We start from the raw sequence: 22,619 nt of genomic DNA, 5'->3' as shown, positions 1-22,619 counted from the left end.
TGTGTTTACCTGAGTACCAATCACTGGCCTCTTGATGAGCTCAACTGCGGGCAGCTGGTTGTTTGAAACAATGCATCACTGGGAATAAGCATCACTTTGATTCCATCTGTTTCTTTTCCTGCAGATCTCCTTTTTCCAATTGACATTGCTCTAGTCAAGCGAGAGCATGACTTTCTGGACAGAGATGCTATTGAGGCATTATGCAGGTAGGTGAATAAAAATCACTCTGCATTTTGTAACAAAACCCTTCCTGTGTAATAGAAAGTACCTGGGAAAAGCACAACAAAAAAAGCACACAAAAGTATGTGGTTTTCATTAAAATACTTTATTGGACTAAGTAATATTTGGGGATCTTACTTAAAGTTGGGAGTTGAGAGGAGTGAAATCCCTGTGAAAGGGATTTCATGGGCATATTTTTTATTATTCTTCTTTGTTTGCTTTCTTTCCTGATTCCCAAATTAGTTAGGCATGTGAAAGCAGAGCTATGCTGGCTGTAGCCGTCTGCACGTACAACTGCAGCACAGGAGTTGGGGTTTTGGGAGCAATATCAGCAGAGCATTGCTGGTGCACTCCATCACGCCCCTTTCTTACCTTGGTGGACAGCTGTGTACACAAACAAAATGCTGTGTGTGTAAATAAAGTGCTCTGTATACAAACCCTCATGCTGGCCTCAGTGCACCGCCCTGTGTAATGTGGGTATGGCTGAAAGGGATAATGTAAGGGAATCTAATAGTTTATCACTACTCCAAAGACAGGTCTGCCCTCAGCCACATGCTCGCATTAACTCAAATTGTTGCTTATGGGCTCCTTCCACAAACCAGTTCAACTGGCTCACCCCACAAAAAGGGTCTTGATAGTCCTTTTCTGGGTTAGTAAATTAAATCAGTGGAAAACCATCATGAAGTTCACAGGTGTGAAGAATGAGGCAGGACCCCACAGCCAGCTGCAGAAGCAGGAGAAGGGAGAGGTAGAGAAAAGGAGGGAGCAAGACTTGCTGGTGTGTGGCAGGATGTTTTTTACAGAACCACAGCCTCAGCATTACCAGTTTGGTCATAAAAGCAATTACAATGGCCCCATCTGACATCATCTAACATGAATCCATCTGTCAGTTACCTCCTCTAGTGCAAGTCCACAATCTTAAATGACAAAAGAAGAAAACACTTTAACTTCTCATATCTCCTCTTACCTAGAAATAAGTGCAGTTTTATGGCTCTGTCCTTCAGTATGGCAGCTTTCCAAACTGCCTGCAAAATGAATGCTTTTGGATACTGCATGCATGGTGTCTGCAACTCTAAATGTCAGTAATTCTAATGAATTACAAAACCCTTTTAAGAGCAGCTTTAGGTTTATAGTGTTTTCATGCCATCACTGCCATACTTGGAAGGGAAAGAGAGGGACTGGAATTTAAAGTTCTTCAGAAGTATTTACAGGGTTTTCAAACTAAGAAAACAGATTTGTTGTCCAGTCATTAGGAGGGGAAAAAATCTCATTAATGTTAAATTCATGCAAGATGTGCCTTGCTCAAGTGTGGAACACCTATTCCATCAATATTTAAATATAATGTGTTGGTCTACTTTTTTGTGTGCCCTGGAACTCGTGAAGTCATTGAACAGAAAGTGCAGCAGTGTGAATAAATGCTGATTCCCAGAAGCATGGTCTTCCCTCACCCAGAAAACAAAATACAGTCAGGCCAGCATATTTTGCTTTTGGTGCACTCCTCCAAGAATACTTTTTAACCTGGGAATAATTAATTATACAGGAGGAAAAAAGGGTAGCAAACTGTTTCTCACTGATGAAAATAGCAATGTGCGCTCCATATCTCTGTGAGACAAAGATTTTAAAGATTGAACTCTATCATTCTGGAGCCTGTGGCTTATACGGCAGAGTTATCTTTTACAAAATAACTTTAAGACTGACACCGAAGTATCTCCAGAAACATTCAATTCCCACCTCAAAATAAAATTGAAGCAATTCAGTTAACCATCTCAGATGTCTGAATTTGGCGTTTTACCATGTGTATTAGACAAAAGTAGTACATTATCACAACATTTCCACCTTTCAATGATTTTTTCCACACCTCTATGTTTAATTTTGCAAAGCTCATTAAAAACTGTGGAGAAGCACATAGTTTGGAATGCTGCCTTTCTGCCTGCAGCCTGGGTTTATTTTGACTCATGCCACAGTCAGTGTGTAAACAGTGAAGGGGTTTACTCAGTAAAGGCTTTGAACAGTTTCACAACTGTAAGTCTATCACTGTTTCTTGACTGAAAATCAGAATACTTTGGGAGTTATTTGCACTTTCAGCACAGAGCTAAGTGAACATTGTACACAGTGGATGTTAACAAAATGGTGAGAGCTCTGTGCTGAGAATCTGCTTTTCTGTGTAAACAGTCAGTGTTACCCAGAAGTTCTAATTACCTTGTTCTGAGAACTGTATGTGAAAGCATTGTTCTAAAAAGACTGTAGAAATCAGTGACAGGGATTTCTTTTTTCAGTTTGAAACATTTTAAATGATAGTTTACATCTGAACAGTATTGTTAATTATTATTCAATAATCTTATTAATGTAAGCAGGAAAATTAACTCACCCCGTTATGTTTTTTAAGGAAAACTTTCAAATAAAAAGTGGGTTGAGACTTGAACTATAGATAGTATATGGCATTCAGTAAGAGATGGTTAAAAAATGTCATTTAGTGATCTTGCCACGAAATGTAGAGTTAAAAATGTAAGAGTGATGACTGTATTTTAATTTTCTTGGATGCTTTCTTTAGTGACTGTGCAAACCAGTGCTGGCCTTGGTTTCATAAAGCTTTATGTAGATTAATGACTGGGAATTTATCTCCACAGGATAACTGGATGCATCATGTGCTGATGAAACTAAGTACTGAAACATGCTTATCCTAGAGGTTGTTGCTAAGTACAAAATACATAGCAAGCCATGATGGAAACCCTTTTAATTCTCCTTGTGCGTGTCTAGGAATCTGTTACGCTGTATATGCAAGAGGTTTCTTAAATCTTTTATCATCAGGACTTCTCATCCAAGAAATTGGTTGTAATGTATTCACTGTTTCTGCTGTTTGGTCTGTGGAGAGCTGACCTCCTTTGCAGAAGAACATGCAGGCAAACCCCAGGAGCCAAATTAGAGGCTGTCCACTGAGACAAAAAGGTCCTTGTATGACAGTTAGTTACACCTATAATGGAGCTGGACTTTGCTCTGTAAGTGGAATTATGAATTTAAGTCCATCAAGAAAATATTTTAAACTTTAAAGTTAGACCACACAGTTCCTCAAATTCAAAATTGTAATTTAAAATGCATAAATCTAGTATTCTGCATTCCTACTACTTTATTTAGTTGCATGGGGTGAGAACTTCTGTTAATGAGAACAAAATTAATTACCTGGTGTTATATCCAACATAGAACAGGCTAGTACCTAGTTTAAAAAAGACTTCACATCATAAATCCACATTTTAATTTAGAAGTTAGCTGTTCACACTACAGTTTTTCATAGTGAATGTCTTGTTCAGGCTGCCTCCCTTAAAAGAAGTTCAGGCTAAACTAGTTTGGCCTTTTCTGAGAAGACTAATAAGAATTTGCTCATTTCTGAGAGAAGCTCCAGTGCCTCGTGTTTTGGATGCAGCAGGTTCAGGCTGTGTAATGGCCACTGAGGGCTGATGTGGGCTGACCTGGGGCCTAGGACAGAGAGGCAGGTCCTGCTGCCTTGGTCTCCCTCAGGAGGAAGGGCTTTGCAGAACTGGGATGAAGGAGAATGAGAGCCAAGGTAGGAGTCCATGGAGAGTGAGGAAAAGTGATGTCTTGGAGATAGAATGCTCCATCGCAGTAAGATAACATCTGGATGTCAAGATGTTCAGAGAGGGCTGACTCTAAGACATTTCTCTAAATGATGGGAAAGAATATTATCTTTTCATCCAGACAGTCATCCAGAGAGTGGCCAGGGTAGGAGGCATGGTCGAGACTGAGACAGGCAGGCGGGGAGAGTGGCTGTGGCTGCTGTCTGCAGCAATCCTGCCCCGTCCCTCTGTCTCCCATCTTCTCAGGAAGGCAAAGGGACAGGTTTGGGCAAGGAGACAGACCTAAAGAATGAGGCAGGTCTGCTGACTGTCAGTAAAGAAATGATAAGTGAACTTATACCTGGGAGTGGAGTTAACAAAGGAGAAGGTCCAGACCCAGAAGAGAAAATTGTGGTTTATTAACTAGATCAATTTGTTGAGAAGATCTGTAGAAAATGAATATGTGCTTATAGGCTTAAAAAAGTATTGCAAAGCATATGTGAAGGTTAATGACAGTTTACAGGTAAATCTCATCCTGACAAACCAAACTGTAAGCTTGGATTTTGAGACACACTAATATGTTTGGAAGGCAGTTTTGCATATTGTACTGTATTTTCAGTGGTAGTATAGTACAATGTAGGTCAATGACCTTGGCACTCCTGAATTTGAGCAGAAGTTGGAGCAAGATGTGTGATGCATGTAATGGAAGTTGCAGACCTGATGCAATTGCTGCAGAGCATTTAGATTATAAAAGGTAATATTTTGGGGTCTTGATGTTAAATATGTGTTAGTATAAATAGAAATATATGTATGTATTTATTTGCCTCACTGCTATTGAATTTAACCTCACTCAATCTCGTAAGGGGGTTACCTTATCTTGCCTTTGTACTAATTTTTGTGAGGTGTGTGCCAGGAGATTTTTTTAAAAAAACCCTCTGTGAAAATAAAGGTCTTTGCTCTACCCTTTTCCACCTAATTCAAGGGTTTTAGTTGAGTAGGAGAGAAGTCTGGGGATGTAATCTTTGTGAAATCAGAGATTGTCTTTATTAGTGGTCAGACAGGCTGGAGCTAGATAAAGCCTGATCCAGGGATTCAGTGGTAACTTCTCTCTGCATAAGTCAAAGGTTGCAACACTGTGAAATCTGTAAATTATTACACAATATAGAACTGAAACCAGTTTAATATTTCCTGGTCTTGAGGTCCAGGACTTTGAGAGGAGAATGTGTTTATAGCAGAGAGGGAGGCAGCTTTCTGATGCTTGCGTGGCCTCTTGAAAAAAAACCAAACAGTTTTGTGTGTAGCATGTCAATGGGACATTCACCCTTCAGCCTCGCCATAAATACAATTCCTCTGAATCCACTGGACTTGTGCATGTACCCACCAGCTGCAGCCAGCAGGACTGAGCCTTTTGCCTTCTAAATTCAGAGCAAAGATGGAATCTGAATAAAAAAGAGAGATCTGGATAACTTTTCTAACCTGCCACTGCCCTGCTGTTTGACCCATGGCAGTTCTTCCTGTTTCTCTTCTCTGATGTGTGGTGGCTGGGTCTAATTATAGATCAAACTGCCTTTTCTTTTTTACTTCATGACTTGCAGCAAAAGCATCAGTAGCAGCTTTCCCATTTTCTTTGATGGCTTCAGGATCAAGCCCTGTGTAAATACCATCTGCAGCCAATCCTGTGCATAAAAGGCAAGGCAAAAGAGAACAAACTAGTAATTATCCCTGTGCACACATTTTCTGCATTCGAGTACAAGTTTCATGCATCTGAGAAAATTCATTTGAAGCAATAGGGCATGTCAGCATTTCTTTTCCTTTTTAGTTTTCCGAAACTGCAGATACAGGCTCTTCTTTGCACTTCACTCAAATGACTTTTTATGTGAAAATTACGTAACTTCCTTTGGAATGAATTAGGCTTTTTAAAGCTCAGCTTTGCTTTGGTTGAATTTGGGCTGTGCCCCAGTTGAAGGAAAGGGGCGGCCCTACTCCTCATGCCTCCTCTCTGCACACACAACACTTCACACAGCTCAGGGTACTGACCCAGGGGAAATTCAACTCCAAGAAAGATTGAAAAATTGGTTTTCAGCTCAGTTAGTCTCCTCATCTAACCCATAGTACAGTCTCATGAGCAGAAGTATTGACATAGGACTAAACTATCACTTCCATGAAGCTGCTGCTTCAGTTTTTCTGCCTTCTGCATCATGCCCAGCCTGTTTCTTCCTTTTGCTTTGCCATAGCACTGGCAGTTCTCTTACCACACTTTATTAATATGGATTTTAGTTGAACCATGTCCTTGAAGCACTTCCTGGGAAGGCAAGGCATGAAAAAGGGCAGGAGACCATGGCAGCCTAACCTGAGCCTAACCTGCCTTGGAGCTGTCTCATGAATAGCACCCATTTTTGCTGTGTTTTAAGTTGCTTGTGCTGAGCCCTGCACACTGAGTGACTGGGGAAGAGAGGAGAAGAAAGATAATTTTTTGGTTGTTTTAGGGATACCTACCAGATGACCAGATCAGCTCACTGAGGAATAGAGGAATACTCATATGTATTCATACAGTACTTCAAGATATGTATCTGGACTGCTGTCACATTTCACAAAGAGGCTGGTTAGCTATTGCTGCTGCAGCAATTTATTTTTGTTTAAATTTTAGTCCTTCAGGAAAATATTTTCTATATGAAAGAAACTTTCAGTTTAGGAAGCAGAAATTGGGTCTGTATTCTGGTTGGGTTTTTTTTAAACTGACAAGTGGTCTTTTCCCACAACTGCATTGAAAATAATCATTGTTCAAAAACAGAATAGGCATCTAGTAAGTGGAAAATCAGTTTTCCTCTGGGAAGTTTCAGCTTATAAAGTACAATTTTAAAGCAATATGCTTTTTTTAATGTAGTCACATGTTTACAGTGTCCAACTGGAAGACTTTTCTGTTATTTTTAGTCTGTCAGGGTTGAGTGTTTCAAGGTTCGGATGTCTGCTATTTAGAATAAATGTAATTATTACAATTTGTAGGATGTGATGTATTTCTCAATTTAGTCCAAGTTTCCATTAACCTCTCTTTACTTTAGTGCAGGCAATTGTGATAAGTAGTCCTCTATCACTCCCTCTGAAGTTAGAGTACGGCCAAATGTAATGGGTTAATAGTTAAGTAAATTAGGGCTCTAATTGAAATTCTGCTTGTGGCTATTTGTATGCAGAGCAGTTTGGGGACAGCCTTCACAAAAGCTTTGAACTGGAATAGCCTGTGTCAAAACACTGGAGTATTCTCTTAATATGGCTTCCTTTGCTCTTTGCAGGCGCTTAAATACTTTAAACAAATGTGCAGTGATGAAGCTAGAAATTAGTCCCCACAGGAAAAGGGTAAGTTCATTTAATTCTTCTGTTACAGCATTATGTGTTAATAAAACTAAAAAAAAAAAAATCTAGCAGATTGTTTAGCTTCAGTTTAGGATTACACCTGAGTAGAACCTGGCAAGGACACAGTAAAAAAATCTGCTTACATTTCTTTTTGTGTTCTCACTGAGTGAAAAGTGCAAGGCTTGGCAGTGGGTAATGGTTGTCTTGCAAGCTTCTCCCTGGGACGCTGCTTCCACTGTGAAAGGCACTGGAGTTCTCTGCCAGTGAGGTTGTTGGTGTTGTAGCCTACTGCCTGCACTCAGGCAGGATTTTATAGAGTAGGCTTGATGGCCACAGTGAGCTGACCTTAATGTTAGACCACTGTCTTTGATGTCATCTTCAGTTTTGGTTCTCTGCCATCACGTTAGAGTCGTATTATTTTATTATGATGTAGACAGGATCAGTTAGACTGTGCTTGGCCTGCAAAGGAAAGGATTAGGCACATTGCTTCCTTTCCAATATATTTTCAGAATAGAACAGCTACCTTTTCAGAAAGTTTACATGTTTCCAGGGAGCTCAGCAGGAATTAAAAGTGTTTCCTGAATCTTCAGGATTCCTGTGGAGCAGGGTGAGAAATAAGAGAGCATCTACTGTAATTTCAGTAAGGTAGTACTGACTGGCTAATAAGGTACCACTCAATAGCTGTCTTAAAACTCTGTGTGTGTCCTAGGAGGGATCAGTAATTGACACCTCCCCTGGGATATGACAACTGCAGATAAAGATGACTGAGTTAAGGCAGTACAATGCTGTCCTACCCCTAACAAGAATGCATACAAATGCTCTGAGGTTGTTTACCAGGAATTAATCCCTTCTTTCCCTATCTGCTTGAGGTATGTTGGAAAGAGCATCCAAGCTCCAGAAGATAACACTCTGAGGCAGCATATGTAGGAACTCCTTGAAAGTAGGGGTAGACAGCTGGATTGTCATTTATGACCACCAGAAGATTTCTCATCCTTTTTCTTGAACCTTGTTAACAGTGGAATGATCAGTGTTGATATTAGAGGTCAGACCAGACCTGACTTTAGGTCCAAACCTCAGATCTTCCAAAGTCTGGATGTTACCTTTTGTTTCAGTCCTTCCTGAATTTCATTTACCACCCATGTTCTGGCAGATGGACTTGGAGCCTATTCCCTTTCATTTTTGATGTCAATAAAATCAATACTTAACTTTTAAAGCTTTTTAACACTAGGGAAAAATTCTGCTGACAGAAACATGTTTCTTTATGTTTTCACTGACTTCTTTGCAAATTAAACTCACTTTACTTCTCCTTTTTGCCTTCCAATCAATCTCAATCACTCTCAAACCATCATTATTATCCACTGGCAGTTTCAGATTACTTTTTTCCTGCCGAAAACTCTAATAAGCAAGCCAGAATTCTTGGGTTTATGTCTGAGTCATGGGCAAAAGTAGCTTGCAGTAGTTGGGAGACAAAGAAAATGATGTCTCATGTGTATTTGGTCATAAGAAATAAATACAGTATTTTACTTATTTTCCTGAGCTGATTAAATGTCTTATAAAAAGCAAAAAGAAAAACTAGCAGATGATCAGGATCTGAAGTATGCATACATAAACTACTTGAAATATGAATAATTTGCTTGTTTTTCAAAGAATAGATATTTGTATTCTTGGCACACAAATAGTTACAGTTTGGGGCATACATATGTGTTTGTTTTTAAATTAAAGCAAATCAAACAAATGAAGTGAAATTCGTGGATCTGGGTGGCAATTAGTGTTTCTTACTCTAAACACCAAAGATTATTTTGTGGTTTCATATTCAAAGATATTATGTGGTGTCATATTAAAATATCTTCATTGGTTTTATTCCTCCCTATCTTATAACATGAAACTTTCCATAAATTTAGAAGACCAAATATGTCAGGATCATTCCCTTTCAGTATTTAGATGAAAAGATTGTAGGCGTAATTGATGTATGTGTAATTGTACTCTAAGCATTACTCATACATCAAACGTTATTTACAATTTACTCTACGTGCTACACTGTCAGTGAGCTCTTGCTACTCACTATCTATGAGTGTTAAAGTTTGCCTGAAGCTAGACCAAAGTAGAGAATTCACAGAAAATTCTTAAAATGTTAGCTGCTAGCCTGTGGGAGGAAGAGTGGACCAGGTAAGAGCCTGGAGCCATCACACCCTAGCAGTGCAAGAGCTTCTTTTGCTGTCTCATTAGTTACAGTGAGGAGGCTGTTCAGAGTTCCCAAATGGGTAAGGAATTAAGCCACTAAAATTCAGAATGTATGAGAAACATCTCATAATTGCAAAGAGGAGTATAAACATATAGCCACTATCAACAAAGTGTAGCTTTGGATGGAGTCCAGAGGGACCCCAACCTCTGACTGACTTCAGTTTAAAATGTTATGCATGCCAGGAATTTCCATTGATGTGAGGGCTATCCACTGTGACCAATTAATTAAAAGTCTATGGATACTAGGGTTTTTAAAATAGAACAATTCAAAGTAGATTGTATTGTTTGTTTCTTTTTATGAATGGTATAACTTTTGTATTTAAAAACAGTTAAAATATATTGCCTGTACCAAGTTATCTTTTCCCATGACAGGCTTTATGGCCTAATCTTCCTCTCCCTGAAGTAAAATACTGTATTCACTTTAAATTCAGTGAGAACAAGGCTGTGCTTAAAGCAGTTTAATGGACATTGGATTTAAATGCAACCGCCTTTGCTGTTTGTGCAGTTTGCAAGCAATACTTTCAGGGTTCTACTTTGCAGAGTGAAGATTCAGATGAAGATGAACCTTGTGCAATAAGTGGCAAATGGACTTTTCAGAGGGACAGCAAGAGGTGGTCGCGGCTTGAAGAGTTTGATGTCTTCCCTCCAAAACCGGACTTTAATATCCCGTCCCCAGAAGCGCCTCACCTGACGAGCGCAGCGAGCCGGGAGAGTGTGCTCACAGACCTCAGCGAACGCCAGGAGGTGGCTTCTATTCTGAGCATCAGCAGCACCAGCAGCCACCAGCCAACCCTGCAGAGCGAGGCCTCTACCACCAGGACAAACTCCATAGTGAGCGTTTGCTCCTCCAGCAATTTTGTAGCCAACGATGACTCATTCAGCAGCCTGCCCTCGCCCAGGGAGCTGAATAGCTTCAGCTTCAACACAAAAGCCAACGAGAAGAACGCCAAGTCCAAAACAAAGAGCCTGCTCAAGAGGATGGAGAGTCTTAAAATCAAGAGTTCTCACCATGGCAAGAGCAAAGCTCCTTCAAAGCTTGGCCTGATTATTAGCGGGCCAATCCTGCAGGAGGGCATGGATGAAGATAAACTGAAACAACTTAACTGCGTGGAGATTTCCACCCTCAACGGCAATCACATCAACTTCCCTATGGTACGAAAGAGGAGCGTCTCCAACTCCACCCAGACCAGCAGCAGCAGTAGTCAGTCTGAGACGAGCAGCGCTGTCAGCACACCCAGTCCTGTCACACGAACACGCAGCCTCAGTGCCTACAATAAAAGAGTGGGCATGTACCTGGAAGGCTTTGACCCCTTCAATCAGTCAACGTTCAGTGATGTGATGGAGCAGAACTTCAAGAACCGGGGCAGTTTTGCGGAAGACACGGTGTTTTTTATTCCTGAGGATCATAAGCCCGGCACTTTCCCCAAAGCACTCTCCAATGGCAACTTCTCCCCTACAGAAAGCAACACCTCTGTGAACTGGAGGACAGGGAGTTTCCATGGACACGGCCACCTCACCCTCCAGAGGGAGAACAGTGGCGACAGTTCCAAAGAGCTAGGCATGGGTAAAAGGCGCAACTCCTCCAGTTCAGTGAGCAGCCGCCTGAGTATTTATGACAATGTGCCAGGTTCAATCCTGTATTCCAGTACAAGTGACCTGGCCGACCTCGAAAACGAAGACATATTCCCAGAACTAGACGACATCCTGTACCATGTCAAAGGGATGCAGAGAATAGTGAACCAGTGGTCAGAGAAGTTCTCAGATGAAGGGGACTCTGACTCAGCACTTGACTCCATCTCCCCATGTCCTTCCTCTCCAAAGCAGATTCACCTTGATGTAGATAATGATCGAAGAACCCCAAGTGACCTTGACAGTACAGGGAATTCGCTGACTGAAACGGAAGAGCCCACAGGGATTCAGGACAGGAGAGACTCTGGGGTTGGTGCATCGCTGACACGTTCCAGCAGGTGAGATCATGAGCATTACGACTTGGGGTGGCCTAGGGATGTCCCCTCCAGCCCCAGCAGCTCTATAGTAGCTGCACCACACTTCGTTAAGGTGTGGTAGAAGCTTGTGGCCGTTCAAGCACACATGTGCTGTTCCATTGCTTCCCAAAACTCTATGGGCAAGACAAGTATTTGGGCAAGACTTTGTGATTCCTACAATTCATAGCTGTATGTTTGTATGTTCAGCCTGAGTCGTCGTTGAAAAAGCAAAGTTGATACAGTTTTGGGGCACAATAATTCTTCAAACTGGTGCATAGGAGGGAAGGGCCATCAAGTAGGATTAATCACTTTTTAAGTTGGCTAGGACAACCAAGAATAAGTATGTTCTGGTTTGTGTCAGTGTGTAGTAAAAGCCTTAACTTTTAGACTGTTTCAAAAACTTGCATTTTTCAGTAGCAGACTGTTTCTAATAGCATGCTAGGGCACTAAATTTGTGGGGGAAATGAGGCTTGATTACATTCTCTTGATCACTGTAGCACAGTGGGAGACTGGGGGAGTTCCAGTGGCCTTCAGATTCTGCTAGGAGTTTTACCATGACTGTATTTTGTATTGGTAGTAGAGCAAGGATGTTAATTCTTTCTAGCTTTGTTTCCCATCTTCCTTTAAATGTGGTGCAAATCATTTAGTCATCTACAGCTGCTTGTATAAATTTAATGGGACTTTTAGAAGTGCAGAGTTCCTATTTGATATGTCTTAAAAATTCATGCCATTTTTTCTTAATGGATTTTTTGGATTCCCACTGCCATAATACTGAAAGGACTTTGGGAGAAGGGCATTGGAGCCCTTGGAGGATATCTGGTAGGGCAGAGTTGTATAGCTAGGACTAAGCTGTGGGTCAGCTCAGAGTGCATGTGTGAAGCACCTGCCCATGGTGCATCACACCAGATGAGGCAGAGGCGCTGCTGGCTGATGCCTGTGAAATCTCAGAAGAATGCAGCTGCCAAGGGCAGGGATCTCAGCAGTACATTTGCAGTAATTCCTGCACGTGTCTTGCACAGACATTTCAGTAATCTGCTCTTTCTCTGCCTCCCATCTTCTCCACAGGCACAAGCTAAGGTGGCACAGCTTCCAGAGTTCCCACCGGCCCAGCCTGAGCTCGGCATCGCTGCAGATCAACTGCCAGTCGGTGGCACAGATGAACCTGCTGCAGAAGTACTCTCTGCTGAAGCTGACTGCTCTCCTGGAGAAGTACACGCCTTCCAACAAGCATGGTTTCAGCTGGTAAGGACACAGCACTGTGTGTAGAGAGCCCAACTATGCGAGCATGACAGTTGTGCTTGTCCCAGGCAATGTTGGGAAAGATGCAATGCATGTGTCCAATCCCTCTTTTTCCATATTTGCACTTCTTCCTGCAGCCTGTGCTGACAGTGATTTGTGGTTTCCTAAGACGGGGCTAAAATTGCTTACCCTTTACGTAAGTGTAATCCTATTAGGCTTCAGAGATGTGTTTATGGAGACATGTGAGGGAACCAAAGAAATGAAGTACAGACCAGCTTTCTGAAGAGGAAGGTGTTCAGTATCTACAGCAAAAGAAGGACCACTTGTTTATTGAGGCAGTTAGCAAGCAGTGGCACAAATTGCAGCCAGTCTTAATAGGCTCACTTTTCTTCAGTTATTCTTAAATACTTGCATTATTTCCTTTACATAATGATGTAATTAAATAATGTAAATTTCTCTTTATTCTAGTATCTCACTAGCTAAAATTCTGTTTTCCCTTTTTAAGGCACTATAAATCAGTTAGCTTGCAAAAGAGATGGAGAGAAGAAGAAAGGTTGGGAGAACCATGGAGTTTTTTGTAGGCAGCAGTTTCTGCTGTGGCCAGGTGTTTGTAACCCAATTGAATATTTTTGGTGAGAAGAATGAAATAGAAAGCTCTTTTATTATCGTATCTGCAGTACAGCCTGTGTAACCCTCAGGATGCAAAGGACGCAAATAAAATTTTTCTTGTCCCTACCACAGGCCAGCGTCCTCCCTTCCCCAGGAGTCACAGAGAGTATTTAGCTTCGGCATCAAAGTACCTCCTGTTCAAAGGCTGTTATTATGTCAGTCTTTCTAAATACAGAAGTTGTTTGTTCTGAAAGACAGAAATAAGTATTGACCAGTTATCCCTGCATGCTTCAGATTCTCAGTGGAGATCGCAATGTGTTTTTTCACATTCCATTGGCATGTTTTTGACAAAGCAAGTATTATTCATACATGTATCAATAATGTCCTAAACTTAACTATACGGCAACACAAATTGGTTCTGTTTTACTGTGTAACAGATTAGTCAGCTGTAAATCCAATGCACTGTTTGTATGGCTGTACTGGATATTGAAATGTTAAATATCTCCCTGTTTTCAGTGCTACTGTGTCCTATTAGTTATTACACTGGACATTAGCTTTCCTCCCTGTTTAGGAAAATGACCTCAATATTTTCACATTTTAGTGTGTTTTTTCCCTTTTATAAAACAAATACTCTGGGGGACACAGGGGTAAATCATTTCTTTGTGTTTAGTAACTTTTTCCTTGGAGTCATAAGCAGATGGAAAGGCCTCTCAATGAAGCTGGAGTGGGAGGTGGGGGTAACAAAAGTCACTGGCTGACAAGGAGGGGGGTCCCTCAAAGGGGTTGTTTATAGAGCTGAAGTTTTTAGCTGACAAACTCAAATGTATTACATCAGTTTCCTGCTGTTCTGCACGCTGGTGGGTGGTGGACCCAGTTTGAGGACTTTGCAGAACAAGTAGTTGACATACAAAAGCTCATTGTTCAAATGCCCATCTTTCCTGAAACCTAAAGAAGCAGTGTTATAAGGGGTCACTGACCGCAAGATTTATTTTGACTCTTTTGCAATTCAATCTGGCCCCTGCAGTTTTACCCTGTGGCTTTCATCCTCCTAATATTGATGGAGTAGCACCACATTAATACTTGGAGGCAGCATACTGCCCCAAATGTCAAGCCTTCCTCTTAGAGAAACTCTTGTTTTCTTTCCTCTCACCCTTTCCAGCCCTGAGTGGATTAGCTAATTTATACTGTCACTATTGTTCATGTTACTAAAAGTGTTTCACTTATTTTCACTTACTTTCCAAATTACTGGAAATACAGAAGATAAATAATCAACAGAGGTTTAATTTCATGTGTCATTCCCTTTGCTTCAATAGGGCAGTACCAAAATTTATGAAAAGAATAAAGGTGCCAGATTATAAAGACCGAAATGTCTTTGGAGTACCCCTGCAAGTGAATGTGCAGCGCACAGGGCAGCCTCTCCCCCAGAGCATTCAGCAAGCCATGAGGTACCTCCGCAACCACTGTCTGGATCAGGTGTGTTTTGGTATTCTGTTATTCCACATGCATGCACCACCCAAAGCCCAGCTTTCCATTAGTTTTTATTGTTCCTGGGCCAGACTGAAAAAACTAGACTCAAACCAGGAAAAAGTAGATAATTAATTTTGTGGAAAGCTTTCCACAAAATCAGAGCCCGTACTTAGGAAGCTAAAGGGCATGCTTCCATTTCATATTTTCTAGATCCATTACAAATCCATTACAACTTTTATGTATATTTAGGTTGGACTGTTCAGGAAATCTGGAGTCAAATCAAGAATCCAGGCTTTGCGTCAAATGAACGAGAGTTCCACAGACAGTGTCAACTATGAGGGCCAGTCTGCCTATGATGTGGCAGACATGCTGAAGCAATTCTTCCGTGACCTCCCTGAGCCTCTCATGACCAACAAGCTCTCTGAGACCTTCCTGCAGATATACCAGTGTAAGTACTGAGATGCTGCAGCCCATAACAAATGGGCATTTGTGTGGCAAGGGTGGAACTTCGTAACGCTGCTGCTCTGGGTGCTGCACGTGTTTATGTTGGCCTTTGCCTTTCTCCAGGAACTGTTACAGTTCGGGCTGCCACTAAGGAATGGATTTTTTTTGTGTGTGTTGTAGTTTTATAACAATTTATAGTACAAGTTCTTTTAATTTCACCTTTCTCTCTAGTTCAGGAACAAATATAAATCCTTCATCACTTGCTCTAAATGTTCTTCTCTTCTTTGAGCATACTTGATATTATGGTTTGAAAATAAGCCACATTAGATGTGGTTAAGTAGACACTATCTGAACAGAGTTTGGGGCTTTTGAGGGGATTGGCAAGCCTACCAAAAATTTTTATTTTCTTATAATTCATTTTCTGCTATCCTTCACCTCAACTGTTTAAAAACAACCTCTAAGTGGTAAGCTTTTCTGTTACTGACTTGCAGTTATTTTACAGATAAGTACCATAAAGTGTTCAGAGTAAATCACATTAAATAAATGGAGTTTATCAATGCTTGTGAAAAGAAATAATTACAAAAATGTTACATGAATTTCCTTCAGAGCTCCATAGGTGGAGATGAAGTTTTAAAATATCGTACAGACAATTTTTTCAGTGCAAGCATTTTTTTGTATGTGTTTGGATTCCCAAGCAGGTTTGTGGAGAAAATTAATCAGGCTCTCCACCTCCATGCATATTAAACAGCAGCTCTGTGGGTTTAGAGACAAAACCAAAGTTTGACAGAGCATTGCAGGAGTTTATGTTCCTTTCCTTTTGCAGGCGGTACGTCTGAGGAATTCCCAGAGGTGGTTGGGAAGTATTATCTCTGTGTAAAGCAAAGAGCCTTAAAACAGCTGTAAATTTTGATTCCCTGCAAAGGGCAAAATTTCTGTTTGCTTTGGTGCTATGCACCAGGCTACACACTGGAATGCACGTGGCTTAAATGTGCTTTGAGCTGAGTGAGAGGAGAGCATAGAAAACAGTGTATTTTTGCTTAAAACTGCTTTGTGAACTCACCTGCTAGCCTTACAAAGTTGCTGAAGCCCAAAGTAAATACCAGTTAAGTACCTGGGTAGCACAATGTGTATTATGAGACGTGCAGTGAGGGTGGTAGGCTGCTAATGATGATATAAATGCTCCAAGACTCAGACTCTGATGTTGTCTTCAGAGATGGCTTATTGGAAATCCCTTTATAAGAAGCAGATCTGGTCTGGGTTATTTCACTTTTTTTTTTCCTTTCAAGTTTGGAGGAGTAGGCTTTATATAAAGACACATCAAATTTTTCCAATGGCTGTTTGTTGTCTGTAACCAAGGAGCTGTTTAGTGGTATGGGGCTTCACAGCGTTGACTTTCTTTTTCCACTGCATGACTTTGAATGATCTGCTCAATAAAGTAACCCTCTCTGCTCAGTAAAGCACTTTCTGGATGTTTTATGACATCACTCTTGAAAAGGTTTGCTAGCTAATTTATTTAATTAATTTACCTATTCTAAAATGCATTCATGTTTTAAATTTCTTTGCAAGGCAAAGAACTGCTAAATTGGCTAGACTATGTTTGCTTGTTCCCTGTCTGAATCCAGGCTTCTGTCCTTTTAATGCATCTGCAGGAGCATGTAGCTGTTGAAGCTAAATCTAAAATTAACTCTGGCCTAGGCACAGCTTCTTGCTTGCATTTCTTGTGAGGCAGGAAATAGCTGAGGGTAGTTAAACTAGTGGGTTAAAAAAAATTCCTTCATGTTTCCTACAAATGGTAGGCATCCTGAAGGAAATCACTTCAAACTCGAGTCAAATATTTGAAGCTGGAGTTTGCTTTGGGAGGTATTCATGCTGTGTGTGTGGAAAATCAATGGGCTGATGAGACTAATGTTAATAACTAATGTTATGCAGATGTGCCAAAGGATCAGCGTCTCCAGGCTATCAAGGCTGCCATTATGCTTTTACCTGATGAGAACAGGGAAGTCCTCCAGATTCTTCTCTATTTCCTGAGTGATGTCACAGCTGCAGTGAAGGAAAACCAGATGACACCAACAAACCTGGCCGTCTGCTTAGCACCTTCCCTCTTCCACTTGAACACTCTCAAAAGAGAGAATTCTTCCCCACGGTAGGTTTTTGGGATCAGGGCTCACTGCTGCTGGTGCCCTAGCACAGCTGGCAGCAATGTGCATGGGCAAGGTCTGGGATTGATCCTGCCAGCTGTGATCACCTCAGACACCTCAGACAGCTGTAGATCAGTTGTGGGATCTTACCTTTTGTTGGAGATTTGTTAAAATGTAAACAAGCTTATAAGGAAAAAAAAATGTGGGTGGAGGAAGGGCTTTCCAAAGAAAAGGCTGAGAAAGAGTAGCAAGAGAAGTTGGCAACACCATGCCAATGTTTGGTACCAGGCCCTCGTACCAGCATTAGCACTGCTCTCAATCACCAGCAGATTTGGGAATCCTACTGTTCTCTTCCCAAACATGTCTCTGCAACAAATAACTGGATTTGTGTATGTGTGTGCTCTTTTCCCCTGTGAAGGGTGATGCAAAGGAAACCAAGCCTGGGCAAACCCGATCAAAAGGACCTAAATGAAAATCTGGCTGCAACCCAAGGGCTAGCTCATATGATTGCTGAATGCAAGAAACTCTTCCAGGTAAAACATCTGTTTACAAAACTGATGGGTGGACTATTGATTCAGATGTCATAGATCTGCTGTATAACAAAAAGCTAGGAATGTGTCTTTATTTTAATGGAGTTTAACACATGATAAATAGTCTTTTTAAAACCTTTGCATCCTGATCTCTCTGCATACATGAATTAGAAGTGGTGCCAAAGGATAAGAGAGTTGTTCTGTTGGCACTGGTGCTCTCAAGTCAGGAGGCAGTTGTGGGGTTTGGCACATTTTCTTTGCATCCAAGCTGCATTTGGAATACATTGTCAAATTTTTATTGTGCAGCCATGAGGGTCTGTCAACCTCAGCTCTAATTACAAAGCAAGAAGCTATTTCCAGGAATTTCAGTGCTCATTTTATACTTAAATTCCTGAGAGTTAGCAAGACAGGCCACAGAAGCATCCTGGAACGTAACACTGTCATACCATAGGTTGAAGGATCTGTAGGAACTACAGCATGCTCCCTCGAGGGCCTGCGAGGGAGAGCCAGACAAGTCGAGTCCTGGTTTTCCTCACTGTCATCAAATCTTCTCAGAGCCCTCAACAGAAGACATGCCTGTCTCTTTTCTTGCAGCTGACAATGTCCCCTTCTTCCTTCAGTCTGCAGGCTAAACTGTGCTGTGGGAATGAATCTAGTTGTGTAATAAAGGGGGATGCTCCACAGAATAAAATAAGACACCCCATAAAAGAGAGAATAATTTGAGTTAAATCAAAGTCACAAACTTATTTTGGTATTCCTTTATATTGAGTGCTCAATCTGACACATACACATCCCATCATTTACAAAACTAACATACACATGTCCCTGTGGCTGTGGAGCTGCTAGACTAATGCAGTAATCTGGGGAAAGAGCTGCAAGAGCATGACTTCACCCTTGTCACCCCTCAGATACCAGAAGAAATGAGCAGGGGTCGGAACTCGTACACGGAGCAGGACCTGCGTCCCCTCAGCCTGGAGGAGCTCCGGGGCAGCAGCAGCAACACTGAGCCCTCCGACTACCACTGCTACCTCCAGGACTGCGTGGAGGACTTGCTCAAGGAGATGAAGGAGAAGTTTAAAGGCTGGGTCAGCTGCTCCACATCAGAGCAAGCAGAGTTGGCATACAAGAAGGTATGCACCCTGTCACTCACACCACAGATCTGGGTTTTAGCTCACTTGTGACATAGGATATTACAGAAGGTTCAGTACACATCTTTACTTTGCAGATAGATATTAGAAAGAAAACTTGATCTTTTGATGCAGTTGCACACAGTATAAAACCACCATGGCTTTCAGCAATAGTATGCCAACACACACTGATTTGTGTTCTTCTGTTTATTCGCCCAGGAGTGTTCACTGTTTTGAATTTACACGCCTTCACTCACACATGCAAAACCTTAACAAGCTGAGTCACTATGCAGGCAGCAGGAAAGAAATTTCTCATCTCTGATCTTGTACAGCTCAGAAGTAGCAGATGGAGAAGTGTTTCAATAAGATTCTTAAAAAATAAGCTTGGGAAAAAAAATGTAAGGAAGAAGAAAATTAAGGACTCTGCTAATTTTCTCCAGGTGTGTGAAGGTCCCCCACTCCGATTATGGAAAACTACAATTGAAATCTCAGCTACACCAGAGGATGTTTTAAATCGTTTACTTAAAGAGCAGCATCTTTGGGATGAAGATCTTATAGAGTCAAAAGTAATTGAGCCTTTGGATAGCCAGACAGATATATACCAGTATGTCCAGAACAGCATGGCACCTCACCCAGCCAGGGACTTTGTAGTCTTAAGGTAAGACATTCATATGCAATGATGTTTATATCCTACACATATGGCAACCTTGCTTATTTCTTTATAATATCAGCTATATTGGCAAATATCTATTTGGGCCTAGTTTGAATTCTTATGAGATGTTTGAATTACTGTCAAATAAAAGATTTTTGGTTTTCTTCTTTTTTCTTAGAACATGGAGGACAAACTTCCCCAAAGGAGCCTGTGTGCTTCTAGCAACCTCAGTGGACCATGACCGGGCTCCTGTGGCAGGTGTCAGAGTCAATGTGCTCCTGTCGAGGTATCTGATTGAGCCCTGCGGGTCAGGAAAATCGAAACTTACCTACATGTGCAGGATTGATTTAAGGTAGGAAATCCCATTTTGTCCTTTGGAGGTGGTAATTTTCCTTGTATGGTTTCAGTATGGTCGGTGGAATACTTAGGTGGTTGAACGGACTTTAGCTTGGCCAGTAGTACATCCTTCCCAAAGGCAAGCACACGTCTCTGAGATGTCACAGAAAGCTGGCTTCAGTGCACACCTGGCAGCAGGGGTAGTTTATTGCATTAGAAGCCTCCAGTATGTGCTCAACAGTCACTGTTGGTGTACAACCCCACCCTTTCCTCTGACAGTCATATGGGTGCAAGGACATGTTAATTTTAATACTAAGCTAGTAAAGGGGACCAGGTTGTCACAAGACATTCCATAATTTTTCCTTACTGGGGCAAACTTGTTTTTGAGCCAATCTATACATTAGTAGGGTTGAGCTGCACAGTAAGCAGTACTAAAGAGATTTCCTAGTCAGGCATTTAACCAGCTAGATATAGATTTGCTTGTGACTAAGAATATATGTACAAAGTCACTGGTACCTACCTCATGATTACTTTTCCCTCCACTCAACAGGGGCCACATGCCAGACTGGTACACCAAGTCTTTTGGACACTTGTGTGCATCAGAAGTTGTTAAGATACGAGACTCTTTCAGTCAGCAGAGTCCTGAGAGCAAGGAGGTAAAATCCAGGTGACTACTGAAGAGGAACAGCCATGTGCTGCCCACCTCAGCAGCACAGACATTACCCAGAACTGAGACGTGCGTGCTGCAGACCAGACCTGAGTTCCACCTGCAAGTTGTGTCATGAAGGGAGGACAGCGTGGCAACCTGACTGTGGCCACACCATACACTTTAAAGCTGCTTCCTGTCTGTGTAAGGTCTCTAATGTAGGCCTCGACTGGAATACATAGGAGAACTGTGCATAAAAATAAAAATTAAAAAAAATACTATTAGATGGTTTGAATTGCTTCTGAGAAGCAAATTTCTTTAAATGCAAATATATTATGAAATATGGTGAAGGCTCATCATTCCCATGTGAGATACTTAGCTTTATGTACATACTCATGTCATTTTATTTGTAGTGCATTGAGGGACTGGTGTATCCACTGGAATAGTTGGTACTCTTCAATGTATTCTCACTGAGATAAGCAGAGAAAGGTTTGCACAGAGATTAAAGTGTGAATGAGTGTGTTAATGGTTGAAAGGATAGAAGAAGTTGAATTTGAAATGTGTCTGGTACACTGATAGGAAACCAGAATGGATTTTAGTATGCTGGATACAGTTCAACCTAGAATGGGACTCCCCTGTGGACCAGGAGTAGCCATCGTTCGAATGTGCTAGTTCTGCCTTTTCCTCAGCTCTAAACTTGTTGAGAACCCTAAACAGATGTTACAAGAGGCTTGCTTCAGCTACTGTCTACTCCTTACCCAGATGATCTTTTAGGAGTGATGAGCAATCCTATAGCAAATATAAGTAAATATACTTTAAAGCAACATAACAGCTTAGAAATGAAATGTCTGCAACGGTGAGGAGAACCAATAACATCAGTTGTTAAAAACAGAAAATGTCCATTGTTTTTATTCCTACCTGCGTTATCTATAGGTGTTTTAATGAGCTTTTATATATCTTATTTTACTCTAATGGCTCAAGAGGAAAAAAGTCAACACTGGAGTTGTGGTGCCAGGAGGTGGCAGGACTCCTGCAGTAGCAGCTGGGGTGACTTGGCTAGGGAAAGTCACACAAACTCTTTCCCTTTCTCACCCCTCTGCCTGTTTTCCTAAAAGCTGCATGTTAACATGAACAGAACCCGCATGTGAGCAGTTTGGAGGGTTATATTTGGGAGCAGAAAGGAAGATGCAGTTTTGTCTTCGGTTTTGTTGTGTTTCAAACCCTTTGGGATATTTTCCCCTTCTTAAGAATCAACTTATAGGAACTGTAGGAAGTCCTGAGGTCCTCTGGAAAGATGTCGTTCTGTAGGTTTTACTGTAAAGGTAAAGATTCACTTTCAAGGTGCAGTATTAAATGATAAATGTATTTTGTGGCTAGAGTATGAATGAGTTGCAAGATGGAATCTTGACTGAGACTTTTTTACCATTGTCAGTATTATTTTAAGCTTTTTGGTGAAGATTTTTTTTATAATGGCAAATAATGTAGTACTTCCAGTAACAATGTTCCTCATGAGTAGGAAAATCTTGTATATTCTACATCAAACACTTTTGAATTTGTAAAATTGTATGTTGTACATACCATTCTATTGTAAACATGTATACTTGCCCACAGCGTACTGTCAAACATAGATTAAGCATGATAAAGATTATTTAAAATATACCTGTATTTATACCTCAGATATTCTTTTCGGGTTTTTGTACCTCAAGTATGTTTTCTATTGTAAATGTGCTTTACATGATGAGTATGATCTACGCGAGAGAAAGGAAAATGTTTAACTTGCTATAGATGTCTGTACAGAATATACTCAATAAGTGCACTATTAAATGTTTAAAATTGGATATTCATAATGAGTTTTATTTTATTCTGCATTCTTCCTTCCACTCTCATACCAAGAAGGGGAGGTGTTTTTCTTACTTCTGGTTCTTTACATACTGCAGCCAACAGCAGAGCCACCCCCGCCCTCTCCCAGGCTGATATTTATAGTACTGTTAAAGGCAGGTACCAAAGCAACTTCAAAGTTTTTGGAAGACAGGATGTCACAACGGCAGATAGCTGGACAGGAATATTCT

The 22,619-nt window shown here is 41.1% G+C and overlaps 1 protein-coding gene across 7 annotated transcripts in view; it reads left to right on the top strand.

The window, feature by feature from the left end:
- The window catches only part of DLC1 (DLC1 Rho GTPase activating protein), a 246,968-nt gene extending 224,580 nt beyond the window's left edge, over nt 1-22,388 (top strand). For all 7 annotated transcript variants that reach the window (XM_063401997.1, XM_063402000.1, XM_063401999.1 and 4 more), the window contains 12 exons: nt 125-206; nt 7,076-7,139; nt 9,918-11,344; nt 12,428-12,604; nt 14,524-14,683; nt 14,927-15,125; nt 17,051-17,264; nt 17,678-17,792; nt 18,698-18,919; nt 19,357-19,574; nt 19,747-19,920; nt 20,455-22,388. In XM_063401997.1, coding sequence (XP_063258067.1) covers nt 125-206; nt 7,076-7,139; nt 9,918-11,344; nt 12,428-12,604; nt 14,524-14,683; nt 14,927-15,125; nt 17,051-17,264; nt 17,678-17,792; nt 18,698-18,919; nt 19,357-19,574; nt 19,747-19,920; nt 20,455-20,575 — 3,173 coding nt within the window. In that variant the 3' untranslated portion in view covers nt 20,576-22,388. The remainder of the gene's footprint in view (nt 1-124; nt 207-7,075; nt 7,140-9,917; nt 11,345-12,427; nt 12,605-14,523; nt 14,684-14,926; nt 15,126-17,050; nt 17,265-17,677; nt 17,793-18,697; nt 18,920-19,356; nt 19,575-19,746; nt 19,921-20,454) is intronic.
- Nucleotides 22,389-22,619: the final 231 nt, after the last annotated feature.

Source organism: Prinia subflava, chromosome 7, assembly GCF_021018805.1.
Source record: "Prinia subflava isolate CZ2003 ecotype Zambia chromosome 7, Cam_Psub_1.2, whole genome shotgun sequence".
NCBI classification, from domain to species: Eukaryota; Metazoa; Chordata; class Aves; order Passeriformes; family Cisticolidae; genus Prinia; species Prinia subflava.
Note: the sequence above shows the minus strand (reverse complement) of the source record. Positions and strands in the feature narration are given on the sequence as shown.